Source organism: Myxocyprinus asiaticus, chromosome 19, assembly GCF_019703515.2.
Source record: "Myxocyprinus asiaticus isolate MX2 ecotype Aquarium Trade chromosome 19, UBuf_Myxa_2, whole genome shotgun sequence".
NCBI classification, from domain to species: domain Eukaryota; kingdom Metazoa; phylum Chordata; class Actinopteri; order Cypriniformes; family Catostomidae; genus Myxocyprinus; species Myxocyprinus asiaticus.
This window is the reverse complement of record NC_059362.1, coordinates 26822583-26843837: the sequence shown is the minus strand read 5'-3', so window position 1 is coordinate 26843837 and position 21255 is coordinate 26822583. Positions and strand designations below refer to the sequence as shown.

The window sequence follows — 21255 nt, the reverse complement described above, 5'->3', positions numbered from 1 at the left end:
GGAGAAACCAGCCATCAACAGTTCAGCATGACCAGAAACTCTTTGAAGGGAAAAACAAAACACTAAACTAACCACTTGCTTTCACCAAATAACATTTGTAGGTTGTAATTACGTATAATAAAATATGAAATAACAAACAGCTGTGAATCCATGGATTTGCTTTATTAGTTATTTATAAACATTGCCATTCTGAAAATGTCATTTTTTTCCTTTTTTTTTTTTTTTTTTAAAGACTTAAACTGTGTGATCACTGTATTATGATGGATTTGGTGAGCATGGAAAAGAAGAATCTGTTATATGATTTAGGATACAGTTTCATACCATTGCTGAATTGTGAGAATAACTCTGGTGCATCTTGGCATGAAAAACAGACTCAAGCAATTTACATCCTATGCACATACATATGCCTTTCTTACAGATTCTTACACCAAACATTGCAGTATTGCTTATTACCTGAAAGACAAGACATATTCCTTTGCTGAAGTACAATAAAGATCAAATATTGTAGACATGCTCACAATTTAAATAGTGATCTGAGTTTTTTCCCTTTGAAATATAACAAAGAATTTCACAAATTTGCACACAAACTGCCAGATTCTAAAACAAATTAAACCGTTTCATGAAGTTCTTTAGATTTCACAGAGCTACAGACCTTACACAATAATCATAAAACAAATCTGAGAGCATTCAATGCCTTGATCTCATTGAAAAACAAAATAGGTGTTATAATACCAAAAACATTAAAGGAATAGTTCACCCAAAAATTTAAATTTGCTCATTTCCTCATTTCCTCACTCATGCCATCCAAGATGTATATGACTTTCTTCTGCTGAACACAAAAAGATTTTTAGAAGAATATTTTTGCTCTGTAGGTCTATACAGTGCAAGTGAATGGTGGCCAGAACTTTGAATGTCCTTAAAGCACATAAAGGCAGCATAAAAGTCATCCACACGACGCCAGTGATTAAATCCATATCTTCAGAAGCAATACGATAGGTGTGGGTGAGAAACAGATCAATATTTTAGTCCTTTTTTACTATAAATTCTCCTCCCTGACCATTAGGTGGCATTATGCACAAAGAATGTGAACTACCAAAAACAAAAGAATGTAAAAGTGAAAGTGGGGATTTATAGTTAAAAAAAAAAAAGAAAAAAAGAAAATTGATCTGTTTCTCACCCACACCTATCACATATCCTGAAGATATAGATTTAACCACTGGAGTCACGTGGACTACTTTTATGCTGCCTTACGTGCATTTTAAACCTTCAAAGTTCTGATCACCATTCACTTCCATTGCATGGACCTGCAGAGCTGAGATATTCTTCTAAAAATCTTAATTTGTGTTCAGCAGAAGAAAGAAAGTCATACACATCTGGGATGGCATGAGGGTGAGTAAATGATGAGAATTTTCATTTTTGGGTGAACTATCCCTTTAAGCATTTTAGCCAACCTTTTCAACAATCTGAATTATTTTCATATATGCAGAGGAAGAAAGCATATAAATCATCTTTTGGAAACATTTGAATTGAAAAATTTGAAGTTTGAATGACTGTTGATAAATAAAGTTAGATTCTTCTAGTGCTTTAACAACTTGAAACTTACTGGACACCAGCTATAATTGCAATGATTCCTTTCTTTGAACATCCCACAGAGACACTTTTGTAACAATGAAAGGTAAAGGGCAGTAGTTTTCTAAATGATTCAACATTTGGCAGGGTGAGTGTTCAGGGCAATGAAAAGCTATTTGAGAGATGTCATCTTTACTGCAAACCTTAGATTCATGAACCACCATGAAAGATTCAGAGTACATCAGAGTCATTCTTAATTGTGCATCTTTTTAGCCAAGACAGTGACATGTTAATTGTACATCTATGTGCAGGCTACTTCTGTCCAAATAGTGCCATTATAAATACATCTCTAGATTTATTAAAAAAAAAAAAAAAAAAAGGCATTAGCAAACCCAATAAATCTGCTAGCAAGCCAATCAGTCCAACATAACAGATGTAAAGAAAACATGCTTATAGTATGAACTTTTTACATACTGAATTCAAAGCACAGCACACATCTCACTCTGTACTCCAAAGAGGCATGGTGCCTGTGTTATGTACCAGATTTGTACCAGATCCTTTATACTAAAAAAAATAATCTGAATGAGTGTTAGAAAGGATTGCACAGAACCGACAGGTTCCTTGGCTTTTAGCACAGTGGCAAGCAAAAAGCAGAAGCAACTACTGGAATTCATTCAGCAACATTGTCTTTTTCCCCACATAGTGAGCATTGATTTGCACAAATGTCAGTTCACCTGGCAAATCCCTGAGGCGTATGTTTAAGATATTGTAGAAGTTCATCTAGTTTTTCTGTCATTGCTTTTTTCCAAGCTTGAACTCCACAGTTTAAAGACTAGAGAGGGCAACAAGAGTTCAGACAGCAATTTTGGGGATTGAAGACCACAGCTGGGTGGAGGTGTAAGCGGTTGATTTTGGGAAGAGGAGATGCTAGAAGGCCTCATCCTTCTCCTTTAATCCTAGTCCGTTTGGTCACCTCAACCCTGATTCCCGTTCTCTTACTGTTCCTCAGGCTCTGCGGCAGGTTGCTCAGGCTGGGCTGGAGGTCTAGGAGGTGCTGGAGGGACTCTGGGTCCTGCTTGGTGCTGTCTCTGTCGATATGCGATTACTGTGCCCAAGAGCAGAGCAATGACAGTCATGAGGTAGAGATCCCACTCTGGACCCAGCAACTGGTCAAGATCCACCCGAGATAGAAGCTCTTTCAGCTAAAGGAAGAAATGTTATTGGTTAATCTTTGGCTCTTTTTCATTGTCTCTATACAGACAAAGAAAAAAAAAAAAAAGAAAAAAAAACAACATGTTAATTGCAGTCCAGACATGTCAAACAACTCAGATTTGGGGTGATTGACAGATGCGACTTACATTGAGATCCTGCAGGAACTGTAGTGCATAGACGAGGCCCAGCTTGCAAAGGGCCAGGAATACAGGCACCTGGGCATCAGGACTGGTTTCTGCAGCCATATCATAGAAACGCTTGGCCAGATGAATGTCCTACGGAGGAACAAATCAAAAAATAAATGCACTGTTCAGTCCATGCATGCTTGCATATGTATGTAAAAATGTGTGCAGATCTCACCTGTTTGATACCAAGGCCCTTTTCATGCATATAGCCCAGGTTAAACATGGCCTGTGCACTGTGCTGTTGTTCTGAGGCCAGACGATAATGAATGACTGCAGTCTCATAGTCTACATCAGTGCCATAGCCATAGAAATGATAGTCACCTAGCTTGATTCTGGCCACTGTGTAGCCTGTGCAGAAACCAAGAGTCAAAACAGCTATTGTGATAGAGTTCCTAGATGTTTAACTGCCTCATAAGGATTGAGATATAAGCAAATATATTTGTCTCACTACAACATTGTAAGGTCATCACAGCAAGCATTTTGCTAGTGTGATTGTATGGAGTGAATAGACCAGTCTAACCTTGGGCGGCTGCTCTGGTCCAGTGGAGCAAAGCCCGTGGGTATGTTTCATTCTCATTGAAAATCTGTGACCCCTCTGCAACACATACATACAAAAAGAGTTAGTTTTATCTTTATAAAAATAGCAAGTCTTCATTTAGTTTCAATTTACTAGGGTACTGCAAACAGCAAAGAGTACATCATTATTTGTGATAAGTGGTCTCTCAGGCTTCCTGAGCAGACAGTTTTACTTTCATTATGGAATGAAAAACTGCTTGGACCGATTTAAAAGGTCAGGAAGAAGCTTAAGGAATTTGGTTTGTGTGATGGAGCCTATGAGAATGTCCCCATCATGGAATTTTAACTGTGTTCCATGGACTTATGGTTTTACTCATTTTTTAGGATTTATATGGGGTTTGCTATTTTTAATTACCTGTTTTTAGCAAGATGGCATAACCATTTAAGGAGGCACAACTGTGGGAAATGCTCATTTGATCTATTTTAGCTGTTTTAGTCTGCAAATATTATGTTTATTTAATCCGTCCTATTTAATGTATGTATTGATTTTCATTTTAACTCTTAAATTTAATAATTTTTTTGTTTTTTCTCCCAATTTGGAATGCCCAATTCCCAATGTGCTTTTAAGTCCTCATGGTCGCGTAGTGATTCGCCTCAGTCCGGGTGGTGGAGGACGAATCCCAGTTGCCTCCGCGTCCGAGATCGTTAACCCGCGCATCTTATCAAGTGGCTTGTTGAGCGCGTTGCCACGGAGACATAGCACGTGTGGAGGCTTCACGCCACCCACCACAGCAACCACGCTCAACTCACCACGCGCCCCACCGAGAACGAACCACATTATAGCGATCACGAGGAGGCTACCCCATGTGACTCTACCCTCCCTAGCAACCGGGCCAATTTGGTTGCTTAGGAGACCTGGCTGGAGTTACTCGGCACGCCCTGGGATTCGAACTAGCTGGCTACCACCCCTGGAGTTTGCATCTTTACCATTGAGCTACCCATGCCCCCTAATTTAATCATTATTTATATCTGTAACATTTTATTTAAATGGGAAGGTAAGAGATAATTTTATCTAAAACATAAAATTCGGAAGGAAATTGGTACTTTAATTCACCAAAGTGGCATTCAACTGATCAAAGTACAGTCAGGACATTACTGATGTAAAAAACAGCACCATCACTATTTGAAAAAAGTCATTTTTGATCAAATCTAGACAGACCCCATTTCCAGCAGCCATAACTCCAACACCTTATCCTTGCTTAATCATGCTAAATTGCTAATTTGGTTCTAGAACATCATTGCCATTATATAAAACACAGCTGAAAGATATTTGGTTCATTAAGTGAAGCTTAACATTGTCATTGTGTTTGTTTTTGAGTTGCCACAGTATGCAATAGTCTGGCATGTCTTAAGGACAAAAAAAGAAACGGCTCTCTAGAAACTCGTCAGTCAATCATTGTTTTGAGGAATGAAGGCTATACAATATTTGAAATTGCCAAAAAACTGAAGATTTCATACAAAGGTGTACACTACAGTCTTCAAAGACAAAGGACAACTGGCTCTAACAAGGACAGAAAGAGAAGTGGAAGGCCAGATGTACATCTAAACAAAAGGATAAGTACATCAGAGTCTCTAGTTTGAGAAATAGACACTTCACATGTCCTCAGCTGACAGCTTCATTGAATTCTACCTGCTCAACACCAGTTTCATGTACAACAGTAAAGAGAAGACTCAGGGGTGCAGGCCTTATGGGAAGAATTGCAAAGAAAAAGCCACTTTTGAAACAGAAAAACAAAAAGAAAATGTTAGAATGGGCAAAGAAGATAATTGGACAACAGATAATAACACAGACATTGGACAACAGATAATTGGAAAAGAGTGTTATGGATCTTAACCTCATTTAGCTTTTGTGGGATCAGCTAGACTGTAAGGTGCGTGAGAAGTGCGTGACAAGACAGCCACATCTATGGCAAGTGCTACAGGAAGCATGGGGTGAAATATCACGAGTATCTGGACAAACGGACAGCTAGAATGCCAAGGATCTGCAAAGCTGTCATTGCTGCACATTGAGGATTTTCTGATGAGAACTCTTTGAAGTAGTTTAACAAGTTCTGAACATTTTTTTCAAATTGTAATAGTAATTTTTCACGTTTTTAATGTCCTGACTCTACATTGTGATCAGTTGAATGCCACTTTGGTGAATAAAAGTGCCAATTTCTTTCCATAAGAGCAAAATCTGCACATTATTCCAAACTTTTGGCTGCCTGTGTGCGTGTATATATATATATATATATATATGGCCTTTGCCACTGTAGGGACTAAAGCCTGTTTTAGGTGCTTTTCCCCTGGACAAGTACTTTCCGTTGCTTTCGCACCCGAGGACCTATAGTTCCTCGTAGCCGTTTTAAGGGACATTTTTAGTTCCTACTCCAGGGTATGTACTTTTGGGGTGTAGAGCGACTGTGGGAAGTGCTGCGGCCTGCAATTGGTCAAAAACATATGACGCTCAAATAGCTTTGAGAAATACAAGAAGTCCGCAGCTGCCATTTATAAACTAACTTTATCTGCTAGCCTGCTACTCAAAGGATTGCACTAATTTTACAATTCCCTTAACAGAAATAACATATAACAATCAAAGTATCCAAAGAGAATCACCCATTTCACATGTGTGTGTAACTTCATTGGGACACGTGCTTTGAGTCTGAATCGCATCTGTAACGTGACTACACAGAAAATAGTGATTTCTGGATTACTACATAAAAAAAATTCTGGGATGACGGATATAAATAATAAGATGTTTATCGAGAGTGGGCAACTGAACTCTTTTATAAACTAAACCATCATGAAATCTAGTTTACATGAAAGTATTGCGTGCCTGTTACTGCATGGTTAACTTGCATCAAGACATCTTTCTTTAAATAAATGAGTGAGTACTTTTAGTACAGTAATTTATGCTGAGTCATAAAAGCCTTTATTGTAAAAGATTGTGTTGATAAATACTGTAGGTTTATAGAGCATTTTCAACATGTTGTCCGCTGAATTCAGCGTGTTCTGCATGGTAGCAAGGCATCTTTCCTCTCACTCTGGCTGCAACACGAAGCACCACATGCCTAGCTCACGCGCCTAGTACACTATAACCTGAAGACACAGGCGGAGTCCAAAAACGGGAAAATGTTGCCTTCGGAGGCTGTATAATGAGGTAGTATGAAATAAGGTGCTTTTTAACTGTTCAGAGACCAGTTTCCAGAGTTTCATTCATCCAATAACGCTGTCGGCTGCAGTGGGCACAGGCTCACCAAAACTGGACAGTTAAAGACTGGAAAAACATAGCCTGGTCTGATGAATCTCTGTTTCTGCTGAGGTACACAGATGGTAGGCTCACTGCAGCCTCAGCTGTCTGTTCTTGGCTGACAGAAGTAGAACACAACGTGGTCCTCAGCTGTTTTTGGCCAGCCGCCTCAAGGTTCGATGTGTTGTGCATTCTGAGATGCTATTCTGCTCACTACAATTGTACTCAGGGTGTTATTGGAGTTACCGTAGCCTTTCTGTCAGCTCGAACCAGTCTGGCCATTCTCCATTGACCTCTCTCATCAACAAGATGATTCCTTCTGCAGAATTGCTGCTCACTGGATGTTTTTTGTTTTTGGCACCATTCTGAGTAAATTCTAGAGACTGTTGTGCATGAAAATCCCAGGAGATCAGCAGTTACAGAAATACTCAAACTAGCCTGTCTGGCACCAACAATCATGCCATGGTCGAAATCACCGAGATCACATTTTTCCCCCCATTCTGGTTGATGTGAACCTTTACTGAAGGTCCTGACACATATCTGCATGATTTTATGCATTGCACAACTGCCACATGATTGGCTGATTAGATAAGCGCATGAATAAGGTGTATAGGTGTTTCTAATAAAGTGGTCGGTGAGGTTTGTGTGTGTGTGTATATATATGACACACACACACACAAACACAAACACAAACACACACACAAACACAAACACACACACACATATAGGCCTGCCACCACTAGAGGCACTTGACTAGTGTTTGGAGCAAATGAAACAAGGTTGCTGGCACTGCTCAAGCACAAGAAAACTCCAGTCTGGAGGGGATTAGGTACTGCTATAGTACCAGAAACGGTTCTAGCATTTAGACTGTTTTTTTTTTTTTTTTTTTAAGTAACTTGGTTTTAACTTGGTTTTAATTTGCTTTTAAATACCATTTATTTGCTAATTTTTTCACCATTACTATGAAATAAACATCTTGTTGGAACGCCATTCCTGCTTCCTGGTGTGATTCTCCTTGTGACTGCCTTGGTCCCTATTACAAACTTTGCTTTCTCAACCTGTCCAAGACCAGCTTTCGACTTACAAAATGCCACAATCAATAAGTATGTAGCCTTAGCCTCAGATGGCATGCCCTAAGACCACCCGTGCACATGTTTGATAAGTCCAACATATAAACATACAAAACATTCTTGATCTGGCTCTAATTTGATTGGATGACTTAACGCATCTTTAAGAAATCAGGGCATTTTATCAGTCTGTCTGGAAACAAAGTAATTTTAGCTATTGGGTTTATACAAAGAGCACCTTAAAGTTTGAAATATGTGCCATATATAACCAAAGTGTACGTGGTTAGTGGTATCAGATCTTTGAAAGTTGCTCAAGAGTTTGTTTGATCTGATACAAATAGATTAGGTGGGGTTTATTCGGGGCTGCAGCTCTTCTGACAACATTAGGCATCTCATCAGTATCATGTGGTCAGTAGCGAATGATCAGACTCCAGTCGCTGCCATCTCATTCGACGCTGAAAAGGCGTTTGATATGGTAGAATGGGATTATCTTTAAGATTTTGGAAATATACGGGTTTGGGAATACTTTTATTGGATGGATTAAGTATTTGGGCATTTTATTCCCAGCAAATTTGTCTGATTTAGTTAGGAGTTAATTCTGACCCCTTAATAAAAATGTTTGAGCGATGTGGGCAGGTGGGCTTCATTACATTTACCTATGATTGGGAAGGTTAATGTTATTAAAATTAATTGTATTCCAAAATCTAACTACCTGTTACAATCTCTCCCTATATATGTCTCCCTCTCTTATTTCAAGTAATTTGATAGCATAGCGAATTCCTTCATTTGGAATGGTAAATGTTCCAGATTACATTTCAATAAGTTACATAGGCCGATTGACAAAGGTGGGCTTGGCCTACCCAAGATTTTGTTTTATTATTATGCATTCGGTCTCAGACATTTGGCTCATTGGTCACTCGACCTGAGAGAGCCCCTCCCTGGTTTTGTATTGAAAAGGAAGATCTTGCCCTTATTTCGCCATTGCAAAGCCTTTCTATCAAACTAAACGGAGAAGTTATACCCCGTTATCTCGCTTTTTATCTCAGTATGGACAAAAGTGTCCAGAGTGTTTAATTTGGACATTTAAATAAATGTTACCTCGAGCATATGGCTGAACCCTAAATTATGTATTAATAAGTCCCCTTTCTGCTGGTCAGAGTGGATTGTGAGGGGGGTTACTACACTCGGTGACATATGAGAGTGGAGTGTTGAGATCTTTTGAAAATTTGGTTCAATTTTTTGGGATTCCCAGATCTCAGTTCTATAGGTATTTACAGCTGCGCCACCTGCTCTGTATTGTTTTTGGGAGTAGCACACACCCCCCTAAAGCAGCAGATACTCTAGGAGAAGTGATTACTGTTTTTGGAATAGGTCATGAGGCATCAGTGTATTACTCCCTGCTAATTCAGAGTCTGGGGATCAGAGCTTTAACTTTTATCAAGAGATTATGGGAGAAAGACTTAAATTTGGTGTTGGAGGAGGGAGTGTGGTCTAGGATTCTAAAAAACATCAAATCTACATCTAGAGATGCAAGGGTGCGCCTTATGCAATTTAAGCTTTTAAATTGGGGGATGGGTAATAGTGGGTGTTTAATGTTAAATGTGATTCATTATATATGTATGTTGTGGTTTATTCTTTGTGATAAGTCTATGAATCAATAAAAATGCTAATTAAAAAAGAAAAAAAGTACCAAGGCACTTAGTACCAAGTAAACTAGATATCCAACTCTAGATAAACTAGAGTTTTGTCTGTGAAATAGTTTGCAAGTATTTCTTTTGGAAGAGCAGAAATTCTCACAGAGCCAACATATATTTCCCACTAGTTTTCTAGTGACCATTATATAGATTACCTTTTTCCACACCGGTCTATTATTGTGATAGAATAAATCTGAGATAAACCCACACCTAAACGGAATGTTTAAATACAAAAAAGAAAACTGTGGTTGGTCACTTTACATGTCAGTCAGACATTATCTTCTCTTCTTATGCTGTTTAGTCAAAGGTCTGACTGCTAGACTATAATTTATATGTAGGAGTTGATGAGTCTGGCACCCTCTGGTGTCGGGGACAGAGCATTGACTTACTCTGATCAAGGATGAAGGCCACATTGCTCTGGGCGACCTCGTAGCCCTGTTCAGCCAGCAGTAGGTACTGCACTAGAGCAGAGTCCATGTCGCCTTCCTTAAAGCTTCCATACGCAGCCATAAGTCTCTCAGACCAGCGACCTCGCTCACAAACGTTCTTGAAGAGCTGCTCTCACAAATACACATACATAATCTCCACTATCACATAACCTTTGTGTAAGATGGATGCATGTACAATTAAATAATGTCTTACCTCCACTGCAGTGTGACAGGAGCGCATGACTCCAGTCCCTGTGGCATGCATCTGGGCCAGATTATAAAAGGCAAGGATGTGGCCGGCTTGAGATGCCAGATTAAAGAATTTTAGAGCCTGCTTATAATCACGCTTCACTCCAATGCCATCTAAAAGATGAAGAAAGAGAGAGTAGTTATTAATGTACTTTCATACTCTTCAAAAACCCACCAGCAGAAAAGACTAACAGTTCTCGGTTCTTAATGTTTGTCAAGACCATGTCAAAGCAGAATGCAGGTGGGAGTATGTCATGGTAACAATTGCCTAGGCAACCAAACCAAAAGGAGTCTGCTGTGATTTAAGATAAAAATAAGACATAAAAGTTGGAGCGAAGGAAGAAAGAAGAGATAGAGAAACAAGAACGACTGAGACAAAATCAGAAACATGTTTAGGGTTCCTATACTTTTTAACCAATGAATTTATGACTTTTTTTGTGACAGTTCCAGACATTCATGATTACTGGATAAGGTGTTATATAAGATTACTGGCACAGATTTTCATTTATGTGTACAAATGTCTCCTCAAATATTAACACAGAATCTTTCTCTCTTCATCACACACACTTACTGTAGTACATGGTTCCCAGCTGTAGCTGTCCATCCACCCAGCCTTGCTCTGCAGCTTTCTGAAAAAACTTCAGTGCCATGTCATAATTCTGCCGGAACAAGACAAAACAACTTACGTTATTTAATCTTACACTATGATGTGCCGTGATCTTAAAGGAATATTCCGGGCTCAACACAAGTTAAGTTCAATCAACAGCATTTGTGGCATAATATTGATTACCACAAAAATACATTTTGATTTGCCCCTCCTTTTCTTTATTAAAAAAAAAAAAAAAAAAGCAAAAATCTGGGTTCCAGTGAGGCACTTACAATGGAAGTGAATGGGGACAATCCATAAATGTTAAAATATTCACAATTTTAAAAGTATAGCCACAAAACCTAAACAATATGTTTTAACATGATTTTAGTGTGATCAAATCGCTAATCTTTTCTGTGGAAAGTTATATCCAATTTTACAACTTTGTTGCCATGATGTAATGTGAACAAACCTTAAAATGACTGTAAAAATTACAATTTAAACAACTTTACAGTGCAAATACTACATGAGTTTTAATAGAAGAATTTATGTAAGTGCTCTTATAGAATTATAAGTTTCACATTTCTGCCTTTCAACCCTCCAAAAATTGGCTCCATTCACTTCCATCGTAAGTGCCTCACTTGAACCTCGATATTTGCTTTTTTTTTTTTTAAGAAAAAAAGGGACAAGTCTAAATAAATTTTTGTGGTAATCAACAATATGCCACAAATGCAGTCGATTGACATTGTATTGAACCCGAAATATTCCTTTAATGTGCTCAGCTGAGCAGATTTTCAATAAACCTACCACAGGAACACCCCTTCCATACAGGTAAGCCATGCCAAGACCACTCTGGCCAACCGGGTTACCCTAAGAGATGCAAACAGAAATTTGTGTAAGAGGAGATTGTTTGAAAATGATCAGTGGTGCTTAATATATTGATAAGAGCAATTATTCTCACCAAGTCTGCAGCCTTTTTGAAATAATGCAGAGCTGTTTCATTATTTTGAGACACATATTCATTGCCTTCAGAGAACATCTAAAACAAAAGAATGAGAGGAGACCGACAGATGGAGTTTAAGAGAAAGATGAATCAAAATGTTAGATAATGCAGTTACAGTCCAAGAAAAGGAACAATAAAAAATGTCTTTGCACATGAGTAGGACTATACCTTTCCAAGGAAGGCCATTGCATGCGTGTTTCCCGCATTTGCTGCTTGGTTAAAATAGTCATACGCTCGCTAAAAAAGAAATTACAAAAAGAAAGTAACTTTAAAATCATTCATTTGAGCAAATGCTCACTAGAATACCAACATGGCAGAGCCTCAGAAATATGCCTGAAAGACAAATTTACCTGATGATTCTGTTCAACACCTCTACCTCCATGTAAGTGTAACTGGCCCAGACCAACCTGGGGGAAAAAAAAAAAGATCACGTGAGAATGTGATAATCAGCAACATCAAAAACAGGTAGATCAAAAAGATCAAGAGCTCTACAATTAACAACAAAACAAAACAGCGGCAGTGACTTAGACATCAATCAATGGCAGTTTCTCATTTGTAGTCATGCTGCAGGGTGAAATTCTTCTGCTAAACACTGAACATGTCAACACGGTTTTACTTTACCTGGGCCTGCACATCTCCTTTCTCAGCCAAGAACTGGTAGTACTGGATTAAATCCTCCTCTAGCATTCCACTGCTAGAACCAGGATTTTCCACCTCATCTAAGAGCCGGATCCGCTGTACTGCGCTGCCCCCTGTCAGGGACACATCGCTGGCCACTGACAAAGAACAAAAAGCTACTTTCACTTCTGATCTGAACAATTATGTCTTCAAGTGACTAATTGGTCAACAGTGTGAACAGACAGCTGCTTAAATCATCTTGTGCATATTTACAAAATGTAAATAACAACATAGATTACCCCCATGTACGTTTAACAAACACAAAAACATCATGCTTGCTGTAGTCCAAATTACAAACTGCACAGCTAATTTGCTCACAATGCTCAAGTGACGTGTACCCCAAAAGGAAAGGTTATGTTTGATCTAAACTAAATCTACACTGCAAGTAACATGTTATGATTAAATTTATCTGCTGTGGATGGGCTGTATTGGACCTTGAACATCATATGATAATGGCCCATAATGGTTTACAGTGCTCAGAAGAAAAATCTGACCTGTGTCACATGTGGGATATGAATCACTAAACATTTCCTTAGACAAACTGTGGAAAATGGCAGACACCAGCATTATAGTAAAAAGATAACATTTTTTAAAAGGCCACCAGGGATCCAGATAGCATATTTTAAATGATGCAGCGGTGAAATTAGACACAAGAAAGTGAGGACTGCATTATCTGTTAAAGTACAGAAATGCAAGTAGGTATAGCTGCAGACTGGAGATCTCCAAATAGGGATGGAATCTCTAAAAGAGGGCAGGGTTATACCAGAAGGGGGCAGCGTTACTCCAAAAGGGGAATGTGCCAACTCTAATAGGGGGTAGAGGGAAAGGGTTAGGTTAGGTGCTCCCTATATCTTTGCTGGCGGTTTGGAGCTCCCGCCCCTTTTTGGAGCTCTGCCTGCAGCTGTATCCTTCTCCAGAAATGTGACATGTTGTACCGTGATTGGCCACCAGTCTGTAATGAGTGAGAGCAGATTCACAGCTCTGAGGAACTCCAACACCTCCCCAATATCTGTATCCCTGAAAGAGATGTGTGGTAGAGGCTTCATCAGATAAGATGTGGGATTGATAACCAGCAATACAGTATAGAAAAAGGCCAAGCACGAGATAGAAAACAATATACTCAGACTCAGTTCCAATTCATTGAGTAAACAAGGTAGTCATGTATAAATTATGGTGCCACAGGGTCTGGGATTTCGGCTTTACTTCACTTAACTGAGCCAAAACGTCGGTGAGACTTTCAATAGATCAGAAGGCTAGCCTAAACACTCGTCTTGATGAAAGCAAAGTCAAATAAGGCATGACACATAAGCGAAGCAACTAATCAGATCTAGTTTCCTGGCTGAAACCAGATCCAACCTTTGAAAATATCCCTTATTCAAAAAAAAAATAAATGGGACAGAGATTCATTCTTCTTACCAGGATCATATGTGCTACTAGGTTTCCACCCAAAGCTCCAAAGGTATAGTACACCAATGCCTGAAATTAAGTAAAAGATAGTGTCTCCATTAAGCATTCACAAAACAATTTTGTGATTTATAGATACATTTCATTAAGGAAATAAATACCTTTGCTTGACTTGAATTCACCCCTAATCCTGCCGCATATAGGAAACCAAGGGCCTGAGTGAACACAAATTGAAAGGGAAACAGGAATGCAGTATTACATAAATATTCTGGGTTCAACATAATTTAAGCTCAAACAACAGCATTTGTGGCATATTGTTGATTACCACAAAAAATTATTTTGACTCGTCAGAAAAGATCCAGGTTACAGTGAGGCACTTGCAATGGAAGTGAATGGTTTAAAGGCAGAAATGTGAATCGTTTCATTTTATAAAAGCACTTACATTAATTATTCTGTTAATCTTGTGTATTATTGAGCTGTAAAGTTGTTTGAATTGTAATTTTTAGTCATTTTAGGGTTTGTTGAAATTACATCGTAATCTATAACTTTACACAGAAGAGGTTAGTAAGGGATGTTATCACACTAAATTCATGTTAACACACATATTGTTTATGTTTTGTAGCTATACTTTTGAAATGGTGAGCATTTTAACGTTTACGGATTGGCCACATTCCCTTCCATTGTAAGTGCCTCACTGTAAACCAGATGTTTGCTTTTTTTAAAGGAGGGACAAGTCAAAAAATATTTATGCTAATCAATATTATGCCACAAATGCTGTCGATTGAGCTTAAATTGTATTGAATCTGAAAGATTGCTTTAACAGTATTAATGCAGTATGTAATGACTACTTGAAATGGCATAAAAGGCTTACCATAGTATAAAAAGCATTAAAGCATCAGTATTAAAAATAGAACATGGCATTTAGTCAGCATAAAAGTTGCAAATACCATCTGGGCTTTAGGAGAGCCCTCCAGTGCCAGTTTCTCAAAGATCTCCTTAGCCCGAGGAACATTCTGGGGTAAGTAGTCTCCTAACAGCATGGCATATGCCACCTTCTCCATGGCCTTGGTATGACCCACCTCTGCAACTTTCAGAAGTTTGTCATACAACCTGTAATTGAGAAAATATAACTTAAAGTACTTTCAGGAACATAAGGAAGTTTATGTCCAGCAAGTTTCTGACACAGTAGTTAATTTATTGTTGACATCGAAATCATTAAAAGGAAAATTACAAGAAAAAAATATTTCAAGAACAGACCCGAAAATGATACAGCTGTTTTGTGCATGCTCCTTGATTCACAGAGCAGAATAGTTTAGCCTTAACCAGTATTTACATTGGACACCAAGTGTCAACCCAACACAGTACCAAAATTATTTATCGTACAGAAGTAACAATAATGTCCTTAAAATCAACATTATATTTTTGTAATGATATCATGAACTGCATAGGCCTAACACTAAGCAAACTTATTAACATGACATAAGTGGAATAAGAAAACTGACAATTTAAATGCCAAAACAGCGGCGTAAAGCCTGGTTTATACTTAACGCGGCCGCTTGTTCGCGTGCACAAAGTGACATCATCGCGGCTGTCACCTAGCCTTCGCGAGGCTCCATTTCGCGTAGCCGTGCACATGCCTATTTCTTTTTTTACTTTTTGTGCAATGCGCACTTGGTGCTTCAATCCCATTGGACGAATTCGGGAAAAGGGGTAAGGGCAGATGTTCCTGTGCTTCTGAGGCAGAGTAAAACTACTGCTAATAATGTTAAAAGGACACTTTTCACAGGGAAATTACCTTTGGCAGCTCCTCGGTTCTTGTTCTAGAAAGACAAGCAAGCCTATTTTTCCAGTACCTTTTGTACACTGAATAAAAAGGTCTAAACAATACACTAGAGCAGTGCTACTCAACATGCGGCCTGCGGGCCACATGTGGCCTGCATTATTTGTGAAGTGCCAGTTTTCAAGAATATTTACGATAGTTTTCTGTATCCCTGAATCGCAGAACAGTTAAGAGAGCGAAAACATTGCCAAGAATGTAACAAATTAATTAAAGAATATTTGAGTATAGCTGATGTTACATGAGAGTGGTGGTCAGTATGCACGCAGCCGCGTGTGTTTGAGTCACTTATCACAGTGCAAATCTGTGTCAATCCTGTTTGAATAGCTCACCATATATGCATAATCATCATGATAACAGTAATAATAGAAAAAAATAACAGTTTTTATGGCGTTGAGACTTCTTCATGCAATTGATTATTCATGAACTGCATTACTTCACAGCAAAATGCTAAAGTGGGAGAACAAATCCCAATGATTTGTCACTGGAGCAGTTTTGGAGTAAGTACAGGAAATATATCTCTTGCTTTTGAACGCATAACAGGTTTGCGTGATGCTGAACACTCTTGTCTATTGGCTGACAGTGTCATTGATTAAATTAACTAAAATAAAACTTTATTTAAATTGATTAAAACCAAATTAACCATGGTTTTATTATAGTAAACACAATTTCACCATGTCAATTGAAGTTAAACCATAGTAACTACAAAATTAATCATGGTTACTACAATATTACTATAATAAAACCGTGGTTGTTAAATGAATGCAATATTATTGTAGTAAAAACATGGTTATTATATTAATGCAATATTACTGTAGTAAAACTATGATTAATAGTATCAAAACCACGATTTCTGCAACAACAAAATATTACTACAGTCATGGTTACTACAAAATTACTATAGTAAATCCATGGTTTCTGCTAAAAGTCCATGGTTATTACAATTATGGTAACTACAAATTTTATACAATAAAACCATGGTAAATTTTAGTAAGAATTGATCATGTCTGCTTTCTATATTGCAATGAACATTACACCCCTAATTTATATTTAATACTTGAAAAATGTAACTATAAAATTCTTAATATAAAATTAATAAATAAATCTTATATACTGTTTATAAGAATTACCAAAATTAAGAGAGCGACACTCAAGGCATTAGGGGTCCTGCTTTACGGCCCCTGAACTTTCCAAAGTTGAGTAGCCCTGCACTAGAGTTTTGTTTCATTAATATATAATTGAACGACTCGTTATTTAATACTGTGTAAAATATATCAACGTGTGTAACATTTTTATTAGAGTTTAATTATATTTGGACAATTGTTTTACATTTAGAACTTATCTTAAATAGGCTATAAAATCTAAAGAATTAGTATCATAACTGTAAACAAATAAGTGCTTGAGCTTAGCAACAGACAGTGTAAATAGCCTACTAGTGGTTCTTAAGTGTTTTTGTTTTGTTCACCTCTTGCATATGACCAGCAAACATTAACTATTTATTATCATACCTGGCTAAGCAAATGTAAAGTTTAGCAAAGTGCTTCTTTGCTGCAGTTTCTTGCTAGATTATCTGAAATTTCAATGCGTTTCAAGTATAAATGCCTCGGGCCACCCAGAGCTGCGCACACAGGGCCCGTTGCGGAGCCAGGCGAAAGTATAAGCAAAGTTTAAGTGTAATTTCAGTCAACATACAGAACAAAAGCTGGGCCATACATTGTATTGGTGTTAATCATATTACCATGTGATAGAAAAATTGCATCAACACCTACAGTGTGTGTTAAAGCGTTAAACAAAACAGAACAGAATAAAAAATAAAAAAAACAGAAAAAAAACAGCACACCAGGCAGCACAGCACTCACTCTTTCTTCTGGGTCTTTCGGTTGGTGCCATTGATAATCCTGATCGTGGCTTGGTACTGCTCTTCAGCCTCTTCCAATAACCTCCTCCGCTCTGCCTGCTCCTCCGCTGTGAGGAGGGGTAGATACAACACTCACTCTTTTGATACAACAACTGGCACTGCTAAAATTCTGCCTGATATCAAGGAAGGCATTGACAGCATTGATAAATGCCATGTCTTTTTACATCCAAGCTATTTGTATTGATAATGTCATTTGTATTGCACACTATTCTGGAACACAAGATGCTCACTGCTAAAGGTACAAGACAGAAATCAAATTATAACTTGACAAGAGTAGTGGAACATAAAAACAACATGCTACTAACATGCCAAGAACTCTTTCAATTATCATATTTGCAGTGTCAAATAAGAACAGTGATACACTGGTAAACTAATCGTTATATGCTACCAATAATAGCTCACTCACTTTCACAGAAGCCCCATCTTTTATCAGTGTTGTAGTCGTAGGTTGTGGCACACCACAGCCTCCCATCTCCTCTCCCTTCAGTGGTGCATTCGGAGTACTCCTTCCCTTGGAATAGAAAAGGAAAGACACAGGGCTCCCCTGAGGCTGTTCCACCATTCACCACCGGAACTATGCCAAATGATAAACACCAAATGACACATAACCAGAAACTTTGAGTGAACACGTTTCTTTTCTCAGTGAGGAAGTACAAAGCAAGCAAGGATCTTATGCCATCACTTTAAGATGTTAAACTTAACGGGACAATATATCAAACTTTAAAAATGAGAGCAACATATTAGTTGCAGTGTGAGAAGGAAACAATGCTAAAACTCACAAACAAATCTAACGACAGAGACATGAATGCTGCTTTATCTTATTCAGGAAGCACCTGTCTTCCTTCAAGATGCAGAAACTAGGATTCAGCCTAACCTTCTTTACGTCGCTCCTCTGTTGGAGGGGGCTGAGTAGGAAGGTCTTCCTTTTCAATGCTTTCAACCTCACCCTCTTTACCAGTGTTTGTTGTACTCCTGTCAGCCTGGGCATCTTTTGGGACATAGGCATGTCCTACCACAATGCTGGAGGCATCATTATCATCAGTGTTCTGATTAGGACAAGACCACAGACAGAAAACATACAACGATTAGTGGGAAAGTAGCATTGTTTACACATTTGTGCCACTAAATCCCATGATTTATTGACTGTGTGTGTATAGAGCTGTTCAGGTTGTAGTCCACAAACCCGGAAGACAATTTACCATGGGTTCCCTCAGGGTTTTTATAATGGGGTTTTGAACTTATGAGTAAAATAAGCTCTGTGGTAAACTTTGCTTAACGATACGTGGACGTTTTATTCTACAACATAAATGACACACTTTCATACCTCAAACATGAATTTTGAAACCGTATTGAACTGCATAATTTTTTTTTAAAACACACGCCGGCTTCAAAATTCACGTTTTAGGTATGAAAGTGTGTGATTTATGTTGTAGAACAAAACGTGCACGTATCGCAAAGTAATGTTTACCACAGACCTTATTTAACTCATAAGATCAAAAACACCGTAATAAAACCCCATAGGAAAATCCAGAGGGAACCCATGGCGAATTAGACTTCCAGGTTCGCCTACAAATTGACGTCATGGCTGAACAGCTCTATAGGCATCTAATGTTTAAAGAAAGAACCCAATTTTTTGTTGAGGACATATGGGATCTAATTAGTGTTTCTCAGCTGTTAATAAGTGGCTTAAAGGGATAGTTCACCCAAAAAAGAAAACTCATCATTAACTCAACCTCACGCCATTCCAGATATGTTTGACTTTCTTTCTTTTGCACATTGTGAAAGTGAAGATTTATAGTAAAAAAGGATTTAAATATTGATTGGTTTCTCACCCACACCTATTATATCGCTTCTGAAGATATTAATTTATCCTACTAGAGTCAAATGGATTACCTATGTGCCTTTATGTGATTTTTGGAGCTTCAAAGATCTGGCCACCATTCATTTGCATTGAATGGACCAACAGAGCTGAAATATTCTTCTAGAAATCTTTGTGTCCTGCAGAAGAAAGAATGTCAAACGTATCTGGGATGGCATGAGGGTGAGTAAACGATGAGAGAATTTTCATTTTTGGGTGAACTATTCCTTTAAAACTGAAAGCCACAAAATGCAATACCAGCAGTTTCTAACATCAAACACGGATGCACATGCGTACTTGATATGGCTCTGATAGTGAGTCTCTAATGCTGAATTACCTGGGAATGACCACCATCCATAGCACCTTCGTTATCTTGAGGTACATCTGCAATTAAAGGGATGAACAGTCAAGCTTTCAGTTTCAATATACATTCAATTCTCTCATAAACGTTATACCAAAGATGTTTTTTTTTTTTTTTTTTTTTTCATATTTAAACAGGTAAAGAGCTTTCATTTTATTTAATGACTAAGTAAATATGTAAATTATGTCTTCATATAAGACTATACAAGTCACAAAGCATTTTACGTTTCAAGAAGAGTCTCTTATTTTACTCACCAGCTGTCACAACTACAGCCAGAATAAGGACCAGACAAGCCTTCTTAATGAGATTCATCTTGTCAGTGTGTGTAAAACGCAGTGAACGATTAACAATCTGATTTAAATGATTAAATCAACGCACCGGGTATCTGTTGAACTAACTAGTCATCTCGTTTCACAAATCTGTTAGTGAACCACACCTGACTGCATAACCCACTAGCTATAAAACTTAACTAGCTAGCCAATCAACCCGAAACTTCTCCGAATACACAAAACGGATTATGATAAAATAATCCATACGAACTCCAAATCAGACATTAACCCCGAAGTCCACTAACAGAAGCATTGCTGCTAACAGCCCAATGTACTAACTCACTGACAGGATATCTACACAGCTAGCAGAGCTAAACAAACCGCACAAAAAAGCACTTCTCAGAGCATAGTGCAGTTATTGTCGCAGAGCATGAATTTATTCCAAGACAATTCTGTTATTATGCTTCCAAAGCAACTCCAATGTCTCTAAAATCCAATAATTTTTAATTAAACTTAAGCCGTCGTTATGGTTTCTCATGTTTCAGCATACTTCTGTTCATTGACCGACCCCCTATTTCCTAATCCGCCCCGGATCCACCAATCAGGATAAGCGACCATGGGCGATAGCCAATCGCTGAGCTGCAGTACTCAGTTGACCAATCAGATGTGCACACACAGTAGAAATACGGCGTCTGCGTTGACACGAATGGAGTAGAAGCGTACACGACAGCTTGCAGGATGTGAGAACGCCTTTTTGAACAGCTGACACTCTCTCAGCCCTGTGTGTGACCGCAGTGTGAGAAGTAAACAACGTGGCAGTTATGAAATATTACATATTAAATACTAAATATTATTACGTTAAAAGTGCACTTAGTCATTTTGTCCTCATTAAAAAAGTTTTCTCCTAAATAAATGAATTGTAATTTTGAAACATTCATATAAAATCATAATCACTCACAAGAGATCAAGACTGTAGTCATATCAGTAACCTTATAATAGAGTTTTATTTTACATGAAGAGGGTGCCCTCATGGGGGCTGCCATGTTGGGATCACATGACCAGCCGAATATTTCATGGTTAATAGAGCACAACATTCTAGGTCTGGAATTAAAATCACATTCATTTTTTCCAT

The 21255-nt window shown here is 38.1% G+C and overlaps 1 protein-coding gene across 1 annotated transcript; it reads right to left on the bottom strand.

Moving 5' to 3' along the window:
* Positions 1-141: 141 nt before the first annotated feature.
* Positions 142-20690, bottom strand: LOC127410094 (protein sel-1 homolog 1-like). Its single transcript, XM_051645158.1, has 21 exons — positions 20109-20690; positions 19831-19877; positions 18510-18681; positions 18042-18209; positions 17577-17682; positions 14828-14990; positions 14042-14095; positions 13893-13952; positions 13412-13493; positions 12420-12574; positions 12149-12205; positions 11967-12035; positions 11757-11834; positions 11603-11665; positions 10781-10868; positions 10175-10323; positions 9922-10087; positions 3487-3561; positions 3142-3314; positions 2928-3056; positions 142-2771 (listed from the first exon to the last, which is right to left on the bottom strand). Exons 1-21 carry the CDS (start codon positions 20164-20166, stop codon positions 2565-2567), a joined length of 2319 nt encoding a protein of 772 aa, XP_051501118.1. The 5' UTR covers positions 20167-20690; the 3' UTR covers positions 142-2564.
* Between the last annotated feature and the right edge of the window lie 565 nt (positions 20691-21255).